Genomic DNA, 25,811 nt, shown 5'->3' with positions numbered 1-25,811 from the left:
AGATCTGCATTAGTCCCCTTCCCTTCCCTTCCCTTCCCTTCCCTTCCCTTCCCTTCCCTTCCCTTCCCTCTCCCCTCCTCTCCCCTCCTCCTCCATTACTCTTCTTTTACTCCGTCCTCTCCTCCTTCCTTTCCTTCTCTAGACTGCTTGCAGAGGAACAGCATCACTGTTCTCTGATTTAAGACAATTTGGATTTTTTAGTCACAGAAGTAATACCCCAATTTAAAAAATCTAGTTACATTGTAGAATCTGGTTTGCAAATCTGAATTTACAGAAGGTAAAAAGGCTTCCAGAACGGAGATAAGTGCTGGTCTGTACGATTCACCATTATGGCTGGTATTAAGTTTCACAATGTAGTGAACTACAACCTAATTTTATTTTCTTTACTTATAATTTATTTCAATTTTAAATTGTTAGGATATTTTTGTTTAATAGGTATATGTTTTTGCACTCCTAATTTTTATGAGGGTTTTTTTTTTAATACTGCTTTAGGGTTCTTTAAATGTGGGCTCCTGAGGCCCATTTAATGCTGTGAATTACTGTTTGTCAGTAGTTGAGGGGTTTGATTTATTTTTAATGTTTCTCTTTTTTCCAGGTATCTCTAGCAATGCTATTTTATTTATTACTATAACTTTTAAGTCATTGAGAATAACTCACAATGACTACGGCACAAAAGGCAGATGGCAATGTATTGTGAAAACAAGCATGTTTGCTGGGCTCATCATTCACCTAAAACTGTTTTTGTAATACATAGTCTACAAAGCTATAGGCAAAATGTTTGGCAGAACAGTTGTACTATTTCTATAATTTTGCTTTGTCTACTTTCTTCTATAGGTCAGATTTCAAACTTTTTGAGTGGGTGGGAACAGATTTTCTGACAATATCTGAAATGGTTTGTATCTCTGCTTTGGTAGAAAATCTGTTTTAAATACAGAAATGGTCCTTAGACTAATCTCACTTATGCCACTCCTGTGAATCAGGAGTAATTTCACTACAGTCACGGAAGTTACAGTCATTTGGTCCTACTGTAAATGAAATTGGAATCAAGCCTTAAGTCTCCCCAAGCAAGTTTGTGATGGCTCACACATTTGTTTTACTTCTAAAATAATAGTAATATTTAGACTGTTATAGCTGATCTTAAAATGTACATTCACTTTTTTGCTGCTACAATAATTAAAACCCCAGTCTGGCTATTCTAAGGTATTTTAATGCCTATTTCATCCATTCCCTTTCAAATGACAATGGCGCCTGGATAAAACACAGTGATGAATTTCTCCATTAGCTCCTCTTGCCCTGAATGTCTTTCCTGCCTGTTGAGCTAATCTAACTGTGCTAGTCCTAGTACTACACAATTGGTTTAGTATAAGAGTCATCAAAATGTACCGTGTACATTAACGATGAGTGCTGTTGATCAGCATAGATTTCTAGGAGCATGGTTTGTTATTGATTACTCTGATTATAAATATTCAATATCTGAGTGTAAAGGACACTCCATTTAAATGATGGTATTTCCCATAACAGCATCCCCAGTCATGATCTTTATGCTATTACTATACTGGTTCATATAATTCAATGAAGAATTAACTATGGGGATCCTATCCCACTCCTGAACTTGGAGAGGGCCTCTCTTGCATGCCTTTTCAAAGTCCTGTGGTGGGCCTGACTTCATTGACCTCTATTTTCACCCCATCTTTCATAGAAATCACTTTTGATTAATTTTTTTTACTTACTTTACATACTGTGGTGAATGGAGATAACTGTGTATATGAATGTTGGGGTTTTTTAATTGTCTATGATAGTTTATGCATTTTAGGAGAGTTCTGATACTCATTTACTAAGATTTAATCAATTTGTTAATTGAATTTTCAATCCCTCCCACTACAAGCAAGTCAGCTCCAAAGAGTGCTTACTGTGCATTTGGGACATTTCTGTCATATGCTTCTCTTTGTTCATCTGTCACCAGAGGTTCTTGCTCAGTAATGATGTTTTGAGAGAAATAGTAATTTTGTTGGTCTGGATTTATTAGAAAAGGAAAAAAACGTTTCCATTTGAAAGAAACTGTAAGCTTGCATCTTTTCACTTAATAATTGAACAAAACACTAAAAGCAACTAGGGGTAAGCATTTCTTAGAATGCAATTATATTATTCACCTGGTTTAAAAATGTTTGCTATTTAAAATAAAAAAAGAAAAAAAGCCTGTTTGTTGTGACTTTACAAAAAAAATCTAAAAAACTTAAGTAACTAAATAAAACAGTGGTATAAAAATATAGAAAGAAATAAGAATAATTTAAAAAGCAGCTTCTCTTCACTAGACTAGCTAGGAGCTCTAAATGGCAGGAGCTACCTCTTCAAGACTGGGCTGTAATCACAACTTTAAAAGAGGAAATCTGAAATATGCTTTCATGCATTTGCATGCAGCCATTATCTTTCAAACTATGGAAAGAAACAGTCTTGTTGCTGGCTGAGAAGCACCTCACACACCTCCTCTCTCTTGTTCTGAATGGTGTTTGTGTCAGTCTGCAGCTGTGTATGGTATTATGTCTTATAATCTTGCATCACTTCTATCCAGTCATATCTAATGTAGAAAATTAGTTTCCAGTGAAAGTAATATGTAGTGCTTTTATGATATTTGTGTGCAATATCCCCTCTTCCATTGAGGATATTTGATGTAAAGGAAACAAACTCAGTTCCACAATAAAATACAAAAGTGGTAAAGTGGTGTTGACATGTTTCTTGTCTTTGTGTATGTATGTATTTTTAAGTTCTCTCTTTCCTTCAATCATGATTATCTACTACATGGGTTTTTTCCTCAAAAGATTAATGAGTATTTAAATGCCAGATAAGAACCAATCTGTTTCAAAATTGGAAAATAAATGAGGAACATTACTTTTGTGGTGTAAAACATTACCATGATGTACCATGATGTGGCTTCTTTCTGTTCTCATTTCTGTATCCCTCAGCAGCATGAGAAAACACCTCATTTTCAGTAAGTACACATTCCGTGGGCTGTGTCAGAGATGATACCCAATAAAGTTACATCAAACTGAGCCCACCCTGGTTTGGAAAAGAGGTCTTTTCCAAAGTTGTTGCAGTTTAACAAGAGCGCACAGGTTGTCTCCAGTGGACATGGACTCCTACTAACTGCCACTGCCCAGTGATCCCAGTGAGAAGGGATGGAGCATTCAAGCAAGCTGGACTCTCAGCTTAGTTTTTTTGCTCTGTTTACCTTTTTACTCTATAAACATCAGACTTTACTGTTATTAAAGGGATGCTGTAAGACCAGGCTTTCTTTTCTGCCTTTGTAGTTTGGCTTGTTCCTGTGATGCCTACTGTGACAAGATACAGTAATCAACACTTACGTTTTTTAGCTCATGGAGATGGTAATGACATTAAAGCAGGTAAAGGCTGAGGCAGCAGGGAGCAAAGGGTGCTCACTCCCAGAAGCAGTGGTCCTGTGGGATTTCCTTCACCCTCAGACAGCAGTCTTTTTTGTGGACCCTTATCCATCTCCAACATCTAAGATTTCATTTGTAACTTCTAATGACATTCATAAGAAATACTGCGTTTGGCTTGAATTGGGCTGAGTGTGGCAGAGAAAAACAAAGACCAGATGAGGGGAGTGAACTGCAAATATTGTATCTCAGGTATAATCCTGCATATGTCTACATCAAGGTTTTTTGAGCTGTTGTGGTAGAGTAGCCTGATGCTACTTAAACTATATTAAAATGATTGTGCAAAGCAGACTAGGTCAGGTTTCGACTCCAATTATTCACCTGCACTTGCAGCATGAAGTTCTGTATTTGCACAGATGGGACCACCCATGGTACCTGTGGGTGGCCAGGAGGTCAGCCTGGTTGTAGCATTTGGCTTGCTGCTTCCAGATGCCAGATGAAAGCTCCTTTCTTCAAAACAGCTGCTGAGGAGGACAAATTTTATTTCCACTAGTGTTGTTAATGAACAATTTCAGTTAGATTATGAAGTATTTCAGATGGCATGGGAAAATGATAGTCACTCAGACCTTTTCAGACTAAAATGTGAGATCTGTCTTGTGGCATCCTAGACCTGGCCACCATTTAATACTGATTTCTACTAGTGTTCCATGGTTCGAAGAAATTGTAGCTTTTCATGGTTCCTAGGACAGGATAAAAGAGGGTGTCCACGGGTCTCTTGAGTAATAGACATGATGACACCTCATAGACTCAGCTCATTTCCAGCATTGCAGCAAAGTTCCTTGGTATACTAGAGAGTGTCTCTGGGCACGCAGTACTTCTGCTACATGAGCATTGCCCATGTCCTTCACTCAGGGAACAGTTTTTGACCACTCCCTACTGCTATGGTCCCTACTTTCATCTCCCACAGATACAACCGTTCCGCACTAGCATGAAGCCCTGAGGGCATTGTCCTCTGTTGTGCTGTATTTGCTTTCTTCAGATTCAGCCCCAAAATCACCAGAGGCTGAGTAATGCTGAGTGCCTTCAGCTTACCAGAGGATTTGATGGGTTTTGACCATTAGCATCATTTCCACCAGAAATGAAATGGAGAAGAACTAAAGAACCAGATCAGTAGGTGCTGTATGCACAAGCTCTGTTCACAGGTTCTCGTGCATCGTTACCACTTCACGTAGCTGCTTCTCTACAGTCCAACAACTTCAGCACTAACAGTCCCAGTATGACTTAGCTGGCAAGGCAGGGGCGGAGGTTGACTGTATATCTGCTGTCAGCTTCCCTGCCAAAACAATTGCACATCACAATTTACATCATACTGCAGCTTGGCCCATCACCAGTGCTTGTGAATTATACAGGGAGGATAAATGAAGTAGATGGAACTTATGTCCTAATACAAAGAAAGCTAAATATACATAATATACGTCTATATACACTGAGGTACACTCTGTGTACTTGTTAAGGTCCAGAAACTAATTCTGAGCTTTAACAGATCTAAAGTTATCTCAGCTCAGCTGCATTAGTTTCTTAACTTGGGAGTTGAAGGTAAACTGAACCACTGAGACACTTAAATGCTTAATGTGAACCCTCTGCCAAGTGCAAGTCAGTATTTCCAGGAAGTTTACAGTTTCCAAAGATATAATTATACCATGTGTAAGGACCAGAACAGGCTTGAAAGTTTCTTTCCCAATTCATTCAAGGGAGGAATTGTCAGGATTTGTAATAAGATATATTGAAAGCTGAATTTCATCCTGATAATCTAATGCGCTTGTCAATGGGGCTCTAATGCCATTTCTGTGCCTGGGGCATCTGCCATTTAGAATGGGTTGAGTGCACTTGACTTGATCAGAAAGGCTTAAAAGCAGCAATAGATTTAGTACTGCAATTGCTAGATGAGTTCATGACAATTTTGTGTTTACTTAAAGAGATATATATATATGTCCACGTGGAGATTGAGTCAGAGTAAATGGCATAGTTTGCTATCACATTTAGTATCTTTTTACTCTTGAATTAAATGTTTTGTCACTAATTCTTGGCCTATACTTCATCCTCCAGTTTTGTTTTGAAAGAGTCACTATCTCAAGTTCGTTTGCCACTTACGTCATTAGTAGTTTCTCTTCTACAATCAAAGAGCCTTGCTCTCGTCTCAACATTTCCTACCATTAAATTTCTGGGAAGGTAAATTTATGTTCCACAGATGTGCTCAAATACTCAACAGAAATACATTTGCAATGTTCAGTTGTAGTTTCTACATAAACAGCTCCAGCAAAAGCAGTAGTAGTACTTGCAGAATCTGGATGCTGTTCAGTGGACCACATCTTGCCTCCCTCAAAGTCAAGGGTGCAATTCCCTTTTATAACTATGACTCCAGCTTCCTGGGAGGTGGGAGAAGAGATGACACTTGCCATTCTGTGTGCCAGGCTGTGTTCTGCCTGTCTCAGTGGCAGTGATGGCTGCTCAGGTCAGAAACACCCTTGCACCAGCCAACCAATATGCAGTGCAAAGTAGGTCATCATCCTGGTCTCCCAGTTTTAGGATGACCAGAGAGCCCTGGGACGGGCAGGCAAGCAGCTGGGACAGGACACTGGGGGAGGGAGCAGGTGCTTGAAACTGTGGGAAAGGCCTCAATACCAGTGCTGTGTGTAGGACATGGTGTCTGACCGGGTTTGAGAGCATCTAGTAACCTTATCTTGGCAAGGTTGGGTGTTACAATAAGATCCACCAGTGCAAGGCTTCAGGCAACACTTATCTGAGTTGCAAGGGAATAAATATGTAATATTCCTCTTGTGAATAATGGATAGTGACCTTCATTTCTTCGTTGGAAGTGCTCTGCCAGTAACACTTGCAGGAAAAGTTACCTATTTGCTTGCCTCAGCAGCAGTGTATTTGGTGTCTGCTGTGGATTTTAATTGGGAAGTTGATTTTTGAATTAAAAGGAAGAGCTTTAAGCTTTGGAGTGCTGGGGTTTTTTTCTCCTAACTGCAGCTTAATTCATGCCAACATACCAACAGGCTTTGCATTTGTACAGGGTTCCGTTTCTTTTGGCTAGTATTGTTGGGAGAAGGGTCTCTCCCACACCTGGGAAAAACAGGAGAGCTATTAAGGCTGCCTAGCATGTGCAAGTCTGGCAATGTTGCACCATAAGCGTTAGTGCAGGCAGGTATTATTTATGCTGCTGGTCACCATGTTTGCACGCACAACTCAGTGACTGTGCAGGATAATGAGTAGGGAAATTCAAAAACTTTCATGAAGAAAGATGCACTCCTGTGCTTTAGAAATATACTGACAAGTGAAAAACTGCAATGGCTTTAATCAAAATCACAGCTGTAGTTAAAAACAGGATGTGAAGGGACATTTCTAGGAGAGGTGATAAAAAAAAAAAAAAAAAAAAAAAAAAAAAAAAAAAGGATATAATGTTACTACCAAATAAGATTTTGGTCTGTCCCCTCCAGTAAATATTTCACCAGTCTCAAGACACATACAGAAAGATGGAGACCGCTGTCTGAAACAGTGCAGCAAGGAGCAGCAGCATTTCAAAAAGCTGGAGAGTGTTCTAGTGAGGTTTGTGAGTGTACGCCAGAGGGCAGAGGGGGATATGGGAGGAGATTCGGACGAAGGTAGAGGAAAGTTCTATCTATCAGCTTTGGACTACTCTCAGAGATTTCAAACCCACAGTACCTGGAGTAAAATGAGGAGTCCACCTGTAATATTAATTAACAGGCTTCTCATAGCTTAGGATTTTTTTCTCCTATTGCTGCAATGGTTAGGTCTAAATAAATGGGAAGAGGCTAGTTGTGAGGGAAGTGAAGCATGCTCTGAGAGTGGGGTGCACAGCAGCTGGCAGCTTGCCCAGCTCAATTAGCATTAGCAGCCTTTCCTATCTACCAAGCATAGTGAGGGAGGGTGGAGGTGTGACCAGAAACAGGCTCCTTGTGCTGCCAACATGCTAACAAGAAACAAGGAGAAATGTGTCAATGCCCCTTGTGGGCTAGCCAGTGTCTCATAAGCAACAGGATCAGCAGCTGCAGTGCCTAGAGGCCATGTGTCAGCAAGGAGGGTCTTAAAACTGTGGTGAAGATCCTAGGAGAGAGGATCCTGTAGAGAAGCCGAGAAACAAATCAGGATGCAGTAGTGACTGAACCCCTGGAGGTACACTGCATATTCTGATAGTGAAGCAGTGAAATATGTCGTCAGGGAAGGGACACTTTGTTCTCATGTGGCTGGACTAGGAGTGATGACCTCTTTAAAGCCACCAGTTTTAAAGAAATTGTTCTTACGAGTGCATTTGGCCTACTCTTCCTTAAGGCTCCCTAGACCAAGAAAGAAGAAAAAAACTTCAGGAGACTTGAGAAAAGTTGCTCAGGAGAGTCCATGGCTAGTTCAGTTAAGCCAAGTCACAAAATCATTCACTCACCTGCAGAAAGCACTCTCTTACTGCAGTCTGGGAGAAACTATGGGATTTGCTGAAAAGATGAGGTGAAGGACCTTCATGCCAAGTTCTTGGATGGGAAAGAGCAATCAGCCTCTGAATGCGTTTGCTGAGAATAAGAGGTATTTGGTGTATGTGGATAAGATGCTTTGCTACATCTAAAACAAGTTCACAGATGTGCAGTGTGTTCTCACTGGATTTACAATGAGTTTGTGACGTTTTATCACTGTAAAACTAGACAGGTACATGATAAAACTAGACAACATAGCAAGACACTGCTTGTTGTCATAACAACCTGCAATACGGCAGGGCTGTTGCTAGGGTCTCCCTGTTTTCAAGGAATTTGCCCTGCCATGAGCTGCATAAAGTTGCTGGCTGCAGCTAATGAGATTCAGTGGCGACAGGGAATGTAAGCAGGGATGGAAGCTGATGCATCCCACAATCAATGCACCATGATCCCTTGCCTGCCCGCTCCTTGTGCTCTGTGTGACTAGCTACATTGTTTTACTAATCTGAAGAATGGGGCATGGGACCCCATATGCAGCTAAGACAAGAAGGAAATTAGGTCAAAAACCCCAAGAAACAGTGCTCAGAATATAAAAGGATACTGCACTGCAGTATGAGACTCCTTGGCATTTGCAGAAGTGATTGTGTGTGTTTTTCTACTGACCTTAACAATGAAGCAGAACAACGATACTAAAATCAGAAATTTCTAACTTTCTCACAGGGAAGGCACATCTGAGTGACCGTACAAGTGCTAACTCACTAGGCTGAAACACTTTAGAAGCAGTTTTAAGTCTTAAGTTAGGTTTCAAGCTCCATGTACAGCAGTCCAGATTTTCCAAATGGGTTGTGAAAAAAAAAAGCAATATATGTTAATCCTCTTAGTGTCTGAAGTTCAGAGTAGCCAAGGCATTCTTCCCTATGAATAACCACTAATGAAACAACTTGTGTTTGAAATTCTTCCCTCTTTTGTTCCTTCCACCCTCTACACCTTTCATCACAGGCAAGCTATTTCTTATGCCTTTGCTTCTTTGTGTTGTCTCCATCCCATCCCCTGCCTGGTTGGTGGTAGGAGCAAAATATATACAGGATGAAGATTTCTAAACCACATGTGCTTTACTTCAGGAAACAGGCAAAATGAGAAAAATTTAATTTGCATATAGCAGTCACATACAGTCACACTTGCAGCAGGATTGAAGTTAAATATTAATAATGGTGAGCACTTCAGTATCCTGACAGAGAAATGCATACCACTATGGTAGTCTTTCAGTTCCAGTACTAAGCAGATGCTTTAGCTAGCTTCCTAGCTTCCATTTCCTGCTTAGCCTTTTCTCTCAACTCTCTTTCTCTCTCAATGAGAAGTGCTTGTTCTTGCTCCCACTCCTTCAGCTTCTGCTCATGTTTTGCAATGTCTTCCACTTCACATGCTGGCAGCTTTTCCTTGACAAGTTGGGTGGTCAGGGTTAACAGGCTTTCAGATTCAACCTTGCCAAGTGAATGCAGCTTAGAGTACAGCTCCTGTCATAAAAAGGGATTTGGTGGGGAGAAGAAGACAGCCAGTCAGTCACAAAATAATCAGCCATTAAATACTTCCCTGTAACAACCAATACATTGCTGTTCAAATCTAACTATTAGCTGGGCCACATAGGCCAGGTAATTATTTTATCCCAGCAAAGTGTTTCAGCTGTGGTAGCCGATACCACTTCTTGAAATGCTAACCTCTACAACAGATGTTCTGAGCATTAAAACTAAAACAATGCAATTTCATTTTCATTAACCATTGAAATTATCTTTATTTTTCCAAATTCAGTTATTTGGTATTAACACAGACTAGCTGACGAGTCAACTACAATAAATACAATCTAAACACCTTAGTTTTGTGTCTCACATCAATAGCAAATGAACAATTTGGTCCACACTGCCTGCATTAGCCCCCCTCTCAACCCCCCCTTCTCAACAGATGCACATCACTTCAAATGCTCTCTAGCTAACAGCTTACATGGTAACTCCCATAATTATTCTTCCCAACAGTTACTGTGATCTGCTTGACTATGCCTACACAGACTGTACAACAGTGCTGAAGCTATTTTTTCCAGGGATATTCTACACAAACTAAAGAGTTGAGATTCAGTAAGAAACTGTGCAGTATTCCTTCCTTGAGCTCTACTTATTTAGATTTCATGCAGCATAAAATGTTAATTCACTTAAGATGATGAATCATCCAGTGATAATATTTCTGGCTTTACGGAATCTTTAGCCTGATGGCTCACTAACAGGAAAAAAAAAAAAAAAAAAAAGCCTTGGAAGCTAATGGACTAAAACTAAACTCAGTAATACTTAGGTGTATTCATGTCTGTTTTGTTTGAGATGTCAGTAAGTATACAATGCATCAGTGGGAAACATGAAGAGACTGTACAGCTTGGGTCTGGGGAAGGAACCTGACAACTACACTCATGTTTACACATTAGATATTCAGTTTAACTTGTTTAGATCTTTCAGACTCTCCCTACTAGCCACTACTAAGGATGTGCTGAAAAGGTGGGGTGGTTTATGCACTGAACCTAAGCAGTATGAAATTGAACCACAGAAAGGCAACAAACTGGAAAGTAGCAGGACTTATCTCCTAAGCCACTACTGGTACCACTGAACTCTTGGGATCTTCCCTGCTCTGCTGTGATACGTAAGTGAAACTAATTTAGGAAAGCAGCAGGCTTTATGTCCTGCAGGTACCAAAAGGGCACATTCTTAAGTGGCCAAACCATTGTTTTTTGACCCGCAGTCTCCAGGACTCTGCATGCAGACAATTAAAGAAGGAGCACTACTTATAAGAGTAGGTGTTCCCAGCATATATGTGATGAAAAGTTTGCCCACTGATGAGTGACACAGAAAGAATTGACCGAAGAATACTGTGTAATGAGCCTCAGCATACTGGATCTGAAAACAGGTAATTAAACACGAATGACAGTACAGTTCCAGATCACAGCTCTAAAGGCTTTAGCTGGGAAAGTCCAAATGCCCTCAAGTTCTGTCCGTTTTGGTGGAAGTGAAGGACATGCTGCCTCTCACACATCATATCCTGTGTTGGGGTTACATCACACAAGGGGCAGATGATCTGTGTTGGGGTTACATCACACAAGGGGCAGATGATCTGTGCTGGGACAGAAGCTGTGAATGCCAACCCCACCAGGTTGCTTCAGAGCTGCCACCTTTCCTCAGGCTGGTATGGATTTCTAGTGAACTTCTCTGCCCTGTGAACTACACTTGTAGGTGTCCAGAGGTACAGCTGGGAAGACTGGCTAGTGCTAGCCTAATGGATTTCAGAGAGTCTGAGACCTTCTTCAGGCTTAGCTGAAATGGCATTCTGACTTAAGAGCTCCTTTTCTCATCCAGACAACCAGAAATTGTGGCTTATTTACATATAAATTACTGTTGGATACCTAGACTTCACAATGAAGGATATGTCTTTCTTATATTCTGGTGGGAGCTTAGATCTAAGCACTGGGACTGTAGTTTGTTTGCTCAAAGTCTGGGCACTCACCAGGGAACACCTGCACTGGGGTTAATTATGAAACTTGTAGAAAGGTTGAGTTGAGAAGAAAACTACCCTCTTGGAACTAGTCTGTCCCCAATTCGATATTCAGGTCTTGTTTTGAGCACTCTGCATTATTTTCTTCAAGGCTAAACAATAGATACGACAATGAGAGGCTCATAAAAATGTCTCACTCCCTCCTTCAAAGGGCACTTGTGTTTACCTAATTCACTGTTATTCATCCAGGTATTAATTATCAACTGCTGAGCACCCACTGATTCCCAAACACTTTTAAAAAGTTCTAAGTGCCTACAAATCGGGTTTAACATCTGAAGATTAGTGGCAAATAATTTATGTAAATAAAAATTAAAAGAAAGGTAAATTGTGTGTAAATGAGATGATAGGATACTAGTCTTTTAACTTCCGAAATTGCTTTAGAACAACAGTCTATCCAGAACTGTCTCAGGTCATGGCAGCAACAATGGAAACCAACAAGCTGTGAAAGACTATTGCTCCCGCAACTGTAAACCAGATTAGTTTCAATCTGGAGTATATGATTTTTACCACAGCACAAATCAAAGGAGATAAAATGATGAGCTATGAGATGATCAAATAAAATGCACTCATATAACTGTGCCCTAATGAACAACTGTTTGTTTCATATCGTTATCATCAGTGTGACAACTTAAAAGATAAAAGGGAGGGGATACAGGCTTACTTAATTCCCCAGACCAGAAGTATAGAATGAAACATTTCTACTTAATCATACACAAACAAACAATCAAGTCATGATGGTCTTATGCCTGTCACAATTTATTTTAATGAACAAGAGCCACACAAGGTCAGATAATGGATGTCTAACAGCATACCACTTCGGCAATTTATCATTTTGATGTATGAAAAGTGAAGAAAAAATCCCAGAAGACAGACAAAAGACAAGTGGCCTTGAGTATTTATGTCTTTGTAGTCTGCTGCTTCCTGTTCAAAGAAGTGATAATGTAAGGTGACATCAGTTTCAAAAACGCCGGGTAGGATTCCTGATGCACTGAAGAGGTGTCAGTCTACTAGCCATAATAAGTCAGCATATATATATTTTCCCGTATATATTATGGTGACCTTCTATAGCTTAGAATATTGTGGTGGTTTAAGCCCTGCCGGGACCAGAGACCAAGTGCCATTGCCCCTCCCACACCCTCAGCTGGTCGGGCAGAAAGTGAGGCACAAACCCCAGGTTAAAATAAGAAGAAATTTAATATAACAGTGTGCTAAATAATCTGAACAACATTAGCAATGGTAACAACAATAAACAGCAGTAACAGTAAGCAAGACAAAACATATACAGAGCAATACCACAAATGGTTACAGAACAAGCCTGCCTTGTGCTCCCCAACACCAAAGGCACAAAGGAAAAAGTTCCCGCTCTCCAGTGCCCAGACCTGACATCAGCATGGTATGAATAACCCGGCTGGATATCCCTTCCCCCTCTCTGCTGGGGAAACTTAACCCTGTCCTAGCTGAACCAGGACAAATATTTAGATAAACTCTCTTACCTTGAATCGGCTGTAGTACTTGGGTACTTCAGACTGCTCTGTTTCTTCTGATTCTGTACACTGTAACTTCTTCTCTAATTCCTTGACTTCTTTAGCTGATTCTGGACCAGGTTTTGCTTCAAGGGCAGACTGCAAAACGGTCTCCAGAGTATCAATCTGAACAATCACATTTGTCAATGTTACCATAAACAGTTTGGAAATACAATCTGAGTAACACTACTGTCATGTTTACAAACAATTTCATGAGTTACCATGTATTTTGAGATGACATCTGTGTATGATAAAAAGAAAACCAAATTCTATAAGGAAATGGTACTTGCAAGAATTTTGTACTGTACTTGGTAACTCTGAGGTTGAACATTAATTCCCTGCAACAGAACAACTCCACCTCTCCCTGTCAACTGTAAAACAACTTGTGACTCAGATGCTGACTGGTATTTGCAGATCTGTTAGACATGAGGCTAATGTCTCCTCTTGGCCTGATTTATGGCTGGAAATGCTAATGCTATGATAACAGCATTAGCATGATACACAATCACAGATACATCTAAATAAGATATTACTACGGAATGAATGTTGGAACAATTATAATATAATCTCTCTGCCTCTTTGGTACATCAAGACCTCTTTGGTGAAAGGAAGCAGGGAATCACTTGTTCAGCAGTAAGAACATTAATTCCTATCATCAGTATGATAATTTCACAGAGAAAATGGAAATTTAGGCATATATTGGTATAGGTATATTTTTACTCTGTGACACCTCAGTTCTCTTCCTACTTTTGTCTTCTGAGGTAGTTAAGAGAACCACCCATAAGAATGCATTAGCTTCACTATGGGACTTGGTAAATTAATTCTGTATGTATTATTGATACAAAAGATGGAACTGCTATATGGATGCTGCTGCTGTTTTGGAATAACATGATCTCCATAACTGGAATTATTAGATGCAGGTTGTCTGCATATTAAAGTTCAGCTTTTACAAATGTAAAGAGCTGTTATCCTTCCATGAATCCTAATTCTGAATGGTTATCAGTAGGATGAATTAACTCTGTGTAACCTTTCAATCTGGGATGCTTTCTCCAAGCAAAAGGGATCTTGATACGGTTTCATTTTCCTAGCATAACTATATAATGCTAAAGGAATAAAAATATAAGCTTATTTGAAATAATGTTCTTGACACTGAAATGTAATCTTTGAACTTGAAGTACTGAAACAGGATGAAATAAGCAATGAAATAATAACTATGTGCTTGGAAATACACACTTGGAAATACACAATTTAGAGACGTTCTCACACAATTTAAGAAAACAAAACTTGTCTTGCTTGTTCACAGTTAAACTATACAGCACAATACTAAAATAGTATTTCTATTATGTTGTTAAGATAGTAATGGCAGAGAGAAAAGAGACACTCTTCTAGTCAACAATGAATGGAAGCTTAAAGCCTGAAAGAAAAGTGACTGATCATGACTGGGCAAATAACTTGAAAATGTTTACACAAGACCTTCACAGTTAAAGAATGTTAATTTGAAAACTTCGCTTTTAGGTAACAAAATTTATTGAGACAGAAAATAGTATTACATTTTGGAAAAGAGCCAGGTTCACAAAACCAAGACTGTGTCTTTCTCACATAATTTTGTGATTGTGCAGGCATGCAAGGACAATGACTTACAACACAGTCCGTACTTCTCAGTGCTATGACATATATTTATGAGAACTGCATAATGGTCAACCTAGTCCTGCCCAAGAGAGACCCAGGATACTACAAGAAAAAATGGTTTAAAGCACTTGAAGTTGTTTCCATCATATCTGCTGCTGAATTCAGTGGAAGTCGACTGACCCCAATATTGATCTGGTCAGTGCTCTTAGTCCTTCACCATCAGGAATATTAAATTTTAGTTGGAAATAGTAAATAAAAATATTTTGTATGGATTTCAACAGTAAAATCTTAATGAACATTTAAGTAAAAAAAGCCAGATTATGCAAATCAATACACTGTAATTACTTTAGACAAGACGAGGATATGGACCAACATATTTTCCTTGTCTTCCTTTCTGTACTGGGGTCACAAAAATGCATTAGAGAAAAATTATTTTAGTAATAAATCATCCAGGCCTGCTCTCGGTCCTCAGCTTGGTGAAACTTATGTGACTTGCACTATTGTTTATATACTGCTATCTAAAATTCAAACAAGGTCAAGTATCTCTTCATGAAAGTTTCTGTGTGGCTCTCACGGTCATTGCTTTTCAAGCTTTACTATGGATTTGTACAGAAGATACTTTCAGCAAGTAATCAGTAACAACTTTGTTTTCTAAGTTCCTAGCTGTTCACCAAAGTAAAAGTGTCTCTGTGAAGAAAGCACTGCTAGGTACTAGCACTTACTATTTTTACAGTATTAATACACAGAAGGATTGGATCTTTTATGGTCCTGCTGTACCACAGAAAGATGCAGCCTTGTTTCAGAAGCAGGATGTTCATCACCAAGCCAGAGCAAGCTGAGGAGTTTTTTAACTTGTCTAGGGTTTGTAAGCAGAAAAAATCACAAGTGTATTAGGCTAATTTCTTCAGACTTGGAGTAGTGAAGAAATCTCCAAAACCACACACCCGAACAGGTAACTCAAAATGGTAGAAGTTGCAAATGTAACACTTCCTTCCTAGCACTATCCAGTATCACAAAGAGCTGCTTCCAAGCACAGAGTAACAGACAGCAGAACCTGTTGAGCAGTGCCCTGGCTTTTGTTTTTCAAGTGAAATGCAGAAACTGCAAGCCTAGTGGTGATGGTAGCAAAAGGGAGACTCCCGTCACCAGAGACACCTTCAGGAAAGCTTAACAAGAAAAGGAGGTGACACCTCAGTGCTGTTCTGATGCTCCAGCCCATGTCATGGTGGTTTCCTAAGTTACTCCTCCTGAACTGCCTGATTCTGGGATCAGCCTGATGCCCCCACAGCATTCCTAAGCCTCACGTCCCTTAGCCAGTGTTGGCCTCACAAATGGGCTAAATCACTCTGTAGTACTGTTTTTGGACCAGTATCACTCAGGACATCATCTCAGAGGGCACAGAATACCTAGAATTAGCCAGGAAAGGAACAAGATGTGATATTTCATCCTCACTGCTAAGAAGTATGTCTCTGAGTGAGCTCAAAACTTAGGAAACTAAGGTGTCTTCCTATCTCTACAGATGTGTGCTTTCTGTGACACAGACCCAGGTCTCTATAGGGAGGTGAAGTCTTAGGAAACATACTTAAATGTTGTGGCAGTAACAGACACTCAGTCCCAAGGACATGCCAGTAAACATCACTGGTTCATCAACTGAAGCAGTGATTCTGTTCTAAACATTACTTCTCCTGTTTCCAAAGACCTCTGTAGTATTGCTGGGCCTCTTCCCATTAGCAAGGAATGGAATTCACAGGTTTTACTGAAGTTTGGGTTGTATGACATTCTCTTTGTTCAGTGGCTTATAGCCTTCATACTTACAGCTTCTTTGCAGATTTTGCTGTCCCCCGATAATGAAGCCACATTCTCCATCACTTGCAAGCACCTATTTAAGTAGCCAGGTGTCCACATCAGTGGCATTAGATTGTATACAGCTCTTAGTCCTTTATTCAACTCCACTTTCCCTGTGATAAAAAAATACTTTAGCATTAGTACTTCAATACTGGAGTCTTAACAGAATCCATATGAGGTGGCTCTGCTTTCTAGAAGTGACAGCAAGTTTCTTGGCTTCTGTAGTAAAAACACACTTTTCTACAAAGCTGCTCTGACAGAACTGCTATTACCTTACTTTATTAAGGTGCTGTTTTTTTGCCCAACTTCATGGCTATTACATGTTTGCTTCTGGTTCGTCCCCATTTTCCCTTCCCCCTCAACCAGAAATCTTGTCCAGACAGAAAAGAGGAAAAGTAGTCATGTAGCATGTTTTCTGGCTGTCTGGCCGTTGTTAACAGCAGCTCTGAGCAGGATGTCAGAAGATCTCAAGATAAATGTCTCCTTAGCCTTCAGGGGCTAACTGTGCAACATGTGTGCACTAAATCTGAGGGTCTGGACTCACCTCTGTGGCCTTTAGGGTATACTCACACATGCATCATGGCCAGACTGTACAGTGTTTAAAGTACACACTCTGGCTAACTATACAGTTTAGTACCCCTATTTCTGCTGGAGCTTCCTGAAAGGCAAAAGTGGAGACCTGCCTAAATGAAATTTTGGTTCTTGATTTAGGACATTCTGTGCAACAAGGTCTTCACTGACTTTATCAGGACATGCCTCTGATGCACAGCACCACTGATCATTTGGCTTTTCTTCTGACAGTAATTACTAGAAAACACAAAAATCCTACATAATAGAGGAAATATACAGCATGTTGCAGTTACTGAGTACTAATTTGCAATGATTGTCACTCTAAGGTTTTGATTTTATCACTGTCAATATAACAAGTAATACCACTTCAGTGTAGCTTACGACAGCTGTGTCTAGGCTCTCAATCGGATTTACACTCTGGCTATAATGACACAAAAGTATGAAACACACCTTACTCTTCTTTAAATCAAAGAGAACAGTTTAGGAAAAGCAAAGCTTATGGATTATGGTTAAACGCAAGTATCTCAGGTGCTTGAGGCCACTCTGTGCCTGTAGACATCTTTCACTCTTTCAGAGGTTGGTTCTATCAGTGTTGGCAAGGCTGTGGAATATGTGACATAAGAGTAAATAGCTTATGATCTACAGAATGTCAATGCCATGGAACAAGTAATACTGCTCACAAACGACAACGAAGTGCATTTTTTAAATACAGCCACTATTTAATCAATCTGTATGACATAAATAACACTCCAAACTGAATGCCACATAGACAGCAATGCCTCTATCTGTATGCGTATCTCCACTGAATAACAAACTACAGCTACATGGAAAATGCTGCTTTCAAAGTAATTTTCACATTTTACTGAAAATGAGTATTTTTGTCTTAAGAGTCATAAATCCAAATCAGCATCCTAACTCTGCCACTACACATAGTATTGAGGCCACATTTTAAGAACAAGTCCACTTTTTATTACCCTCAATAAATTCTAAAATAAAACATAATGCAGTAATGCAACAACTGCATGATCATAAATTTTAAATTAATTACTTACTTTCAGGTAAATAATAATTTTGTAGAGAAGGACAAAACCTAACTGTGCTATACTGCTCTAAAGGTTAGAGAAAATTCAATAATTACCTAATCCACTCCCCATTCTCCCATTCTCCTTCCCTCTAATTCTGGATATACTCTGATCTAACTAATTCTGGATATACTCTGATCTAACTAATCTTTAATAATATAGCATCTTTAATAATATAGCATCTAACTAATTCTGGATATACTCTGATCTAACTGCTCTTTAATAATATAGCATGTTGTTAGCAGTGAAGACTCCTTAACAGGTACAGGATAAAGGCACTGCTATCTGCTGTTCACAACAGAAACATTAATTTTACAGTGAATAGTAAATGTTTTAAACAGAGTGGTTTTCAGGCTGTGCTCTCTGAACTTCCTGAATTTTAAGGATTATTTTAAGAAGCTCAGTAACTAGAAAGGCCTAGTATCCGTAACCTAAAATTTGTGTTAGGGAACTCTGTACTTTTGGGTTTTTTGAAATTTTGTTGGTCCACAAACAAACCAACCCTACTGTTCTTTAAGAATGTCTTCTTTCTCCCAGCTGCCAATCCAAACCTGCAGGGAGCCCTAAAGGCGGTTCTGAAGCTGCCTAATGAAGGCCATACCGTTCAAATCAGTACTACCCTCCAGGCTTACAAAACAGATTCAGTCTTAATCCTGAAATTGCTTCTTCCACTATTTCTGCTTTTTAAAATTTTTTTGTAGCCTCGATTACACTTTAATTAAGCAAAGATGCCAGTTTAATTCAGCCACTGAAGACAAGAGGGAAAAGATGATTGTGAGGGAGGTAAAACTTACCAAGGAATGCATAGCCATACAGCTGGGAGCTAAACCCCACAGTGCTTGTTTGCTTTAGACCTGTAAGCACTAGAGATGCTCCAAGATTCCTCTCCTCTTCCCACTGCAAATAATGTAAACTAAGTAAGTGTTCCTTGACAAACACAAACATAAATTGGCAGCAGCCAAAGACAACACACATGGCTTTTATCAGATATCTTAGCAATAAAGAATCATTAAACATGTCTAGTATCCAGAGTTACAGTATGTATATCCTGAGAAACAGTATAGAGAGGAACACCTCTCTTTCCAGAAGACAGTAAAATGTGAGTAGTTGAGATTTTGCATGGAAGTCTATCAGTGCATTTCCTCAGGACAGAGGGTTACACTGATTTACACCAGCCAAGCTCTGTCTCTGCCCTGTATGTCCTACCACTTGCTTCAGGCTAACACAGATGAAGAAAAGTATTATGTGGCTTCTGTACTAGAGGAGCTGTGGTAAGATACATGCTCTACTATCCCTCACTAGAATAGGAAAATGGTGAGAGAAAAATAGCTGCTAATAGCTGCTCTGAATCCAAAATCTGCACTGTGAGAAGAACATATGCAACTCACCAAGACCACTGTATGCCCCAGGATTGAAAGTATAGCTGTCTCTCCAGCTAGAGAGAAGTACCAGCTCTCTGAGCCAGACAACCAGTGACAGCTACAAGAGAGCACCCAATCAGTAAGTACATTAAAACCACAAGAGTAGTGTGAATTTTGTTTTGCTATGGGATAGTACAGTATATTTTTCAAGACTGGAGAAGCACAAATATCAAGCATAAATGTCTCTTTACTGCAAGTGAAAAAAGGTGAACAACTCAAATTGGTAAAAAAATGAGGAAAAGGAAGCTATAAAAGGCAATAGATTGGAGGAAGTCTGACTCTAACACATGGGGTTTGCGGCAGAGTACTTTAGTGTCTCATTTATCACCTTATGACCTGTGGTGGTTTAAGCCCTGCCGGGACCGGAGACTATGTTGCCATTGTCCCTCCCCCACCCTCAGACACAAGTAGGGCACAAACCCTGTGTTAAGATAAGAAGAAATTTTATCAACAGTGTAATAAGCGATCTGAACAACAACAGTAGCAATGATAACAGCGATAAACAGTAATAACAGTAAACAAGACAGAAGATATACAGAGAAATACCGCAGTGGTTACAGACAGCCTCGTGCTCCCCACCACCAAAGCCACAAAGGAAAAAGTTCCCGCACTGCCGCCGGACCTGACATCAGCATGGTGATGTCCCGATACATAAATTTAATACACACAGTAACAACAACAACACTTAACAGACAGAGTAGCACTGTGAGAAACATTACATATTCTGAAAACACCTTTCACCACCCCTCCCTTTTTCCCCGGCTCAGCTCTGCTCCCAGTATTTCTAGATCTTAGCTCCCAGCAGCACAGGGGACTGGGAACAGGGGGTGCAGTCAGACCCACCACTTCTTCTACCTCGAGGTGGGAGAACTTCTGGCATTCCTCCCCTGCTCCAGTGCTGTCCTCTCACAGGAGTCAGTCCTCCACAAACTCTCCAACATGCATCACTCTCATGGGTGTGTGGGTTACCCCCACGTGTTGCAGTCCTCCCAGTGCCAAACTACAACAGTGGGGGTTTCTTCCCATGGGGTCCCAGCCTTCTTCAGATGTAGTCACCTGTCCTGGTGTGGGGCCCCCCACAGGGCACAAATCAGCATTTGCTCCATCATAAACCTCCACAGGTGGCGGGAGGAGCAGCACTGCCCTCTCACCATGGGATGCGGGGGAGTCTCTGCTCCTGCACACCTACCCCCCTCCCTCCTCCTTTTTCCCACTGACCTCGCAGTTTGCACAGATGTTCTCCTCACAACTCCTTCTCAGAATTGCCACAACCCCTCCCAGGTTCCCCTTCTTAAATACATTATCACAGAGGTGCAGCTCATCGGCTTGGCCTTGGTGCAAAGGCAGGTCTGACTTGGAGCTGGGGGAGTTTCGAGAAGCTTCTCACAGGAGGCCACTGCTCTAGGCCCCTCCCCTGCTACCAAAACACCCTGTCACTCGCTCAAACCGGGTCAGAAGGCTTGTGCCAAACTATATGAAAAGTAGCTGCCTAAAGTGATGGAAATGGCAGAGTCCTTTGCTGATACCTAACTGAGCCCCTTCTGCAAAATAATGCCACTTCCAAGAGTCTGAACTGTCATGTTGCCCTCAAGCAAGCGAGATGTGAACAAGAAACGCCTAATCCTTGGAGACAAGAGAGATGTAATGAATTCAGATTGAATACAAATACATACTAGAAACAGTACATCCAAAGATAAATGGGATAGTAAAATCCTAGTGAAAATGCTTTATAATTCTGCAACATCACCATCCCCAAGCTCTAATGGTGAGCAGTACTCAACAGGGTCCTATACAATAGGTGACAGGGTTTTTGCATTAACTGATAGAGCCCTCTTTGAACTGAACTGAAATGTAATTTCATAACCTTTCTATGAGTATACATCACATCTGAAAATCCCGACACACCTTCTATTTCAGAGAAAGGAGCAGAAGTGGTGACAATTTATTTGATAGCTTTCATATTCTGTTGTTTCTTTTTTTCTTTATTCTGCTGTTGTAAAAATCATGAAAAAAATGGAGTATTTATTTTCTTCAGTAAACTTAAGGGACCCAAAATATATTCAAAATTAAATGTCCAACTAACTGTACCATGACACTGAGAAATGGAGGCTTTGAGTGTGTATCATTTTGAGTGTGGTCAGCTTACCGTATGTTCAGACTTGGTTGTCAGATACTGGTATAAAACATAGAGAGAAAGAAGCTGTGTTGAGAACTCATCAAAACTTTCCTGAAGCATGATCTCTGTTACTATTGACATAGCATCTATGGAAGAAAACAATACATAATCAGCAAGTGTAGATTTACACAGCTCCCTTTCACACCCACTCATGTTCACTGATACTTCATTGCTGTAGTATGTTTTGAAGTAGCTAGGGAGAAAGTGAAAAGATTTCTTATGACTACTAGCATAGAATTAGTCTTACTCATTTGGGTTATTCAAACACACTGTGAGAAGGAAGAATGGGTGGAATAGCATGAGACCACAGCAAAGGAACTTTCCAAACTCAGCTCTAAACTCTTTAATTCTCTCTTCTTTGCTCATTTCTTCAATCATTAAAATTTTTTAAAAAGTCTTTACAAATTAATCCTTTGTTCTTGTGTTTAGATTACAAACAAGAGAAAACTGTCTTAAATTCGCTGCCCTGAAGGTGACAGGAGAGTACAATGCAGCAGAAATGTCACAGATTACCCACAGCACTCACTGTATTCAGCAAACAGTGCTCTGGAGGAGCTCCACAGGGAGTTCCAGTGACACTCCCTGTCAGGAAGGAGTCAGATAGGGATGGCTCTCAAACTACAATAAAAATATGTATTAATCTGAAAGCAAAACTTTCATGATAAAAGCTACAAACAAGTCCTGCAATTCTACCGTCCCTTTAAAGTTGTTTTACAAGATGCTTGCACAAAGAAAAGCTCAATGCAAGTCTACAGTACCAGAAAAACTGCAGTGAAATGAAAATCTTAAATATTTGTCATCAAACATGATAGGATTATTCATTTCAACACTTAAAACACTCAACAGGGAAAGACAGACACCTCAACACGGCAGTTCAGCATAGCTGCTGTTTTCCAGTGACAGACAGAAAGTCTAGACAGTTTAGATATGCAGCTTTTTGAACAGCTAATGTAGGTAAGATGAACTCTACCAACATGCATTCCACTTCTTATAACACTCTAAGTGTCACTAATAACTCTGGTGATGTCATTAGGATGTAAGTCAGACTTGTACAACTGGAGAATTTGATTTACACTTGGAATGGGATTAATCACAGTCGAAACAGTGAAGTGCATGTGCTTCAAAATCATGTAACGAATAAAAAAACAACAGAAATGAGATATAAACATGCAGGAAAAGTAATTTAAAGGAAGGAGAATGTGTATTTTTAAGGTGATTTTGAGAAAATACAGCTAAAAGTTTTTAGTTCAAAGAAAGGCTCTGCAGATTTAAGAGCATACAATGAAAGATGCAGAATTGGTACATATTATCTTACCTTCATATTTCTTCTCCTTTATAAAAGAATCCAACAATATATTGAATGTAAAATTATCTGGGAAAATTCCATACTGAACCTGAAGAAAAGAAGGAAAAATAATCAGCGTGAAAATCTGCCCTTCATATCTTCCCAAGCATAGCAATATACAGGTATCAGAAGGATCAGAACCAAGGCATTGCACACTGCTGCACTGCGACAGTCAGTCAAGCAACACAAGATTAGCACGGCTCCTGTGATGTAGACCTTCTAACTTTTGATGTTTGTTTTGGCATTTTATCTGAGTCTTTGGGACCAAAAGAGGTATTGCCTATCAGGTTTTTACGCCTCCCCTGCATCTAGCATGTTTTGGACACCAACACTTTAAAAATAAAGTTTCCTGGGTAAGAAGAGGAAATAAAAGATGCTTTAGCTAAAATTCAAGCACAACATTAATTTTTGTTCAAACAAATAAATATACGAACTTAAAACCCCAATCCACAGGACCTGGCTGCAACTGGAATTCCTGGTAAGCCACACTTGTCTGAAAAAGCTGATCAAATATACTCACAGCTTTTCCTCATAAAAACTTACCTTGTTTTTTAATGTATATAAGGCTTTGTCTTGTGCACCGTACTTTAAGCACTGTCTGATCCAGCTGTGGATGGTCCAGTCTCTTAAGTACCAGCAATTTGGACTATGCCGAAACCTAAAGGATGGTAACAGTTCAGGTGACAGTATGAGAATTTGTTATTACAGACAAAAATTATATAATCAACAAACTACAAGTTTCAGAACCCCACCTTTCTTGATCTCAAATATAAATTTGCCTGTATCTGACTTTACAGTCATTCATTGCTCTTCAAAAATCTGCATTTAGCTCTTTCAAGTAAGAGAAACAAAACTTTGATACACTTTAATAGTGTGTACAAAAGGGGAATCTGATCTTTTCACAAATGCATAGTATTTTAAACTTCTCACTTTCCAGAAAGCCTAATGGTTTTCCTCTGAAAAGATGCATACCACTAAGAGCTTCATATATTTATAAAGGCCAACTGAGATTACTATAAACACTGTAGTACTTTCTGATCATGTAACACTGTATTGTTGCTGTTCTCATCAAAGAGCAACACTCTTCCATGACTGATGACATCAGCAAGTATCAGAATTACATCAAAATACAGCTGGGTCTGAACCTTTGGAGCTTGTGTCATCTGGTGTCTCCCACTCTCTCTAACTCATACCTCACTTCAACCACTTAAGAATTCATCGTGCCTCAGCACAGGCCATCCCTGGGCTGCTGCATGCTTTATTTGCTTTAGAAATGCTACATCAGTAAGGCATGACTCATGCAAGGGGAACCATCCCCTGCACAGGCTGCCTTGCTCTGGATGGATGTTTCTTTAACTTGTTCGGAGACAGCTTGTGTCATGACTTCAGGCATTCTTCCCTACTCCAGTGCTCAATCAATGCGTAAAATGAAATACTTTCAGCCTCTTTTACTTCATTCTTATTCAGACTTTGCTCTGTAGTTGAAGAAGTGGTTATAAAAAGCATTTAAGCTCTGGCAAAGACTGAAGAATCAAGAGTACAGTGGTAGGAGTTGCTGCCTTGGACCTGGGCTGAATTTCATATCCAGTGTAAAGAGATGCACACAACCTTTCTCAATTCAAATTGTATGCATGAAAAACAGACTCAGTCCCTAACACAGAAGTGCCTGCCACTTTCTGTAGAAAATGCTGATGAATGAGCCGGGGTCATGTGCAGATGTTTTCAGCCTCAAGCCAAGCTGCAGCACCATTTAGACACAGGACTGGCTCTTCCACCTGAGTAAGCATGCTTTCCAGAACATTTATCAGATTAACATGGCCACCAACTCTCCTTCCCCCTCAGTAAATCTCTGCGTATTGCATCCCACCACTGAGGGCTACACAGATGACCAAGCCTGGAAAAATACTGCAGCCTAGAAAGCCTTCAGAACGCAGAAGTCATCTGTGCCAAAAGCGGAGCTGAAGAACTCCCCAATGTCTAAATATAAAGTTTTGTAAATGGCACATGAAATCTCCCCATTAAATTAGAATTTAACAGAAAAAGAAAAGCAAAGCATGCTTTGAATATTAAATTACTAACATTTATTTTGTTGCTCTAATTGCTTTCCATTTTCTTTCCTCTGGAGTTCAAATATTGGGAACTGCAAGAACGTATATTTGCTTTCATTAAAGTTTCAATAATGTTTACAGGAAACATCAATTATAGGCATTTGTTTTTAATCATATTTCGATGAAACAATTATCTAATTGCTGCAGACTGTTTCACCAGCCATTTAAGATGGGTCCAGAATGCAACACCCAGCATCTTTTAAAGTTGCTTCATTAAATGGTTAATACTGTTTCACAAGTGCAAAAGAACATTCTTGTCTTATAAAAGCATGACACTAGTGCTCTCAAAGACTTAGACCTTTATTCTGCTACAATCTCTGGCATCCTTCCTACTAATTAGTTACACAGGAGGAAAGCAAACATTTAAAAAAAAAACCCCAAAGTCAAAGGCTTTAATGGGTTTGAATAGTTGAATATTCACCTTTTTGCACAGCTGTATTTATTCTCTTGAGTACACCACAGTGTGAGAGCGCCCAGTGCCTCCAGCACCTTGAGAATACTACAGCCTACTGTAATAGCAAAATGCTTCAAAGTTTCAAAGTCAAATTGTATTTGGACAGTAAAAGGCCTAACAAGGATGCAATATGGTCTAAAAAGAGGATGAAATGGATCCTCAATCAACTCAAGTTTCTGGAATCTATATGCACAAAA

At 39.8% G+C, this 25,811-nt stretch overlaps 1 protein-coding gene across 2 annotated transcripts in view; it reads right to left on the bottom strand.

The window, feature by feature from the left end:
- Window positions 1-8,990: 8,990 nt before the first annotated feature.
- MRPS27 (mitochondrial ribosomal protein S27) overlaps window positions 8,991-25,811 on the bottom strand; it is a 44,489-nt gene continuing 27,668 nt past the window's right edge. For both annotated transcript variants that reach the window (XM_026866788.1, XM_026866789.1), the window contains exons 5-11: window positions 23,596-23,710; window positions 23,023-23,101; window positions 21,678-21,793; window positions 18,905-19,007; window positions 16,429-16,571; window positions 12,955-13,110; window positions 8,991-9,393 (exon numbers count right to left, since the gene is read on the bottom strand). In XM_026866788.1, coding sequence (XP_026722589.1) covers window positions 9,154-9,393; window positions 12,955-13,110; window positions 16,429-16,571; window positions 18,905-19,007; window positions 21,678-21,793; window positions 23,023-23,101; window positions 23,596-23,710 — 952 coding nt within the window. In that variant the 3' untranslated portion in view covers window positions 8,991-9,153. The remainder of the gene's footprint in view (window positions 9,394-12,954; window positions 13,111-16,428; window positions 16,572-18,904; window positions 19,008-21,677; window positions 21,794-23,022; window positions 23,102-23,595; window positions 23,711-25,811) is intronic.

Source organism: Athene cunicularia, assembly GCF_003259725.1.
Source record: "Athene cunicularia isolate RWA chromosome Z unlocalized genomic scaffold, athCun1 chrZ_part4, whole genome shotgun sequence".
Classification (NCBI taxonomy): Eukaryota; Metazoa; Chordata; class Aves; order Strigiformes; family Strigidae; genus Athene; species Athene cunicularia.
Note: the sequence above shows the minus strand (reverse complement) of the source record. Positions and strands in the feature narration are given on the sequence as shown.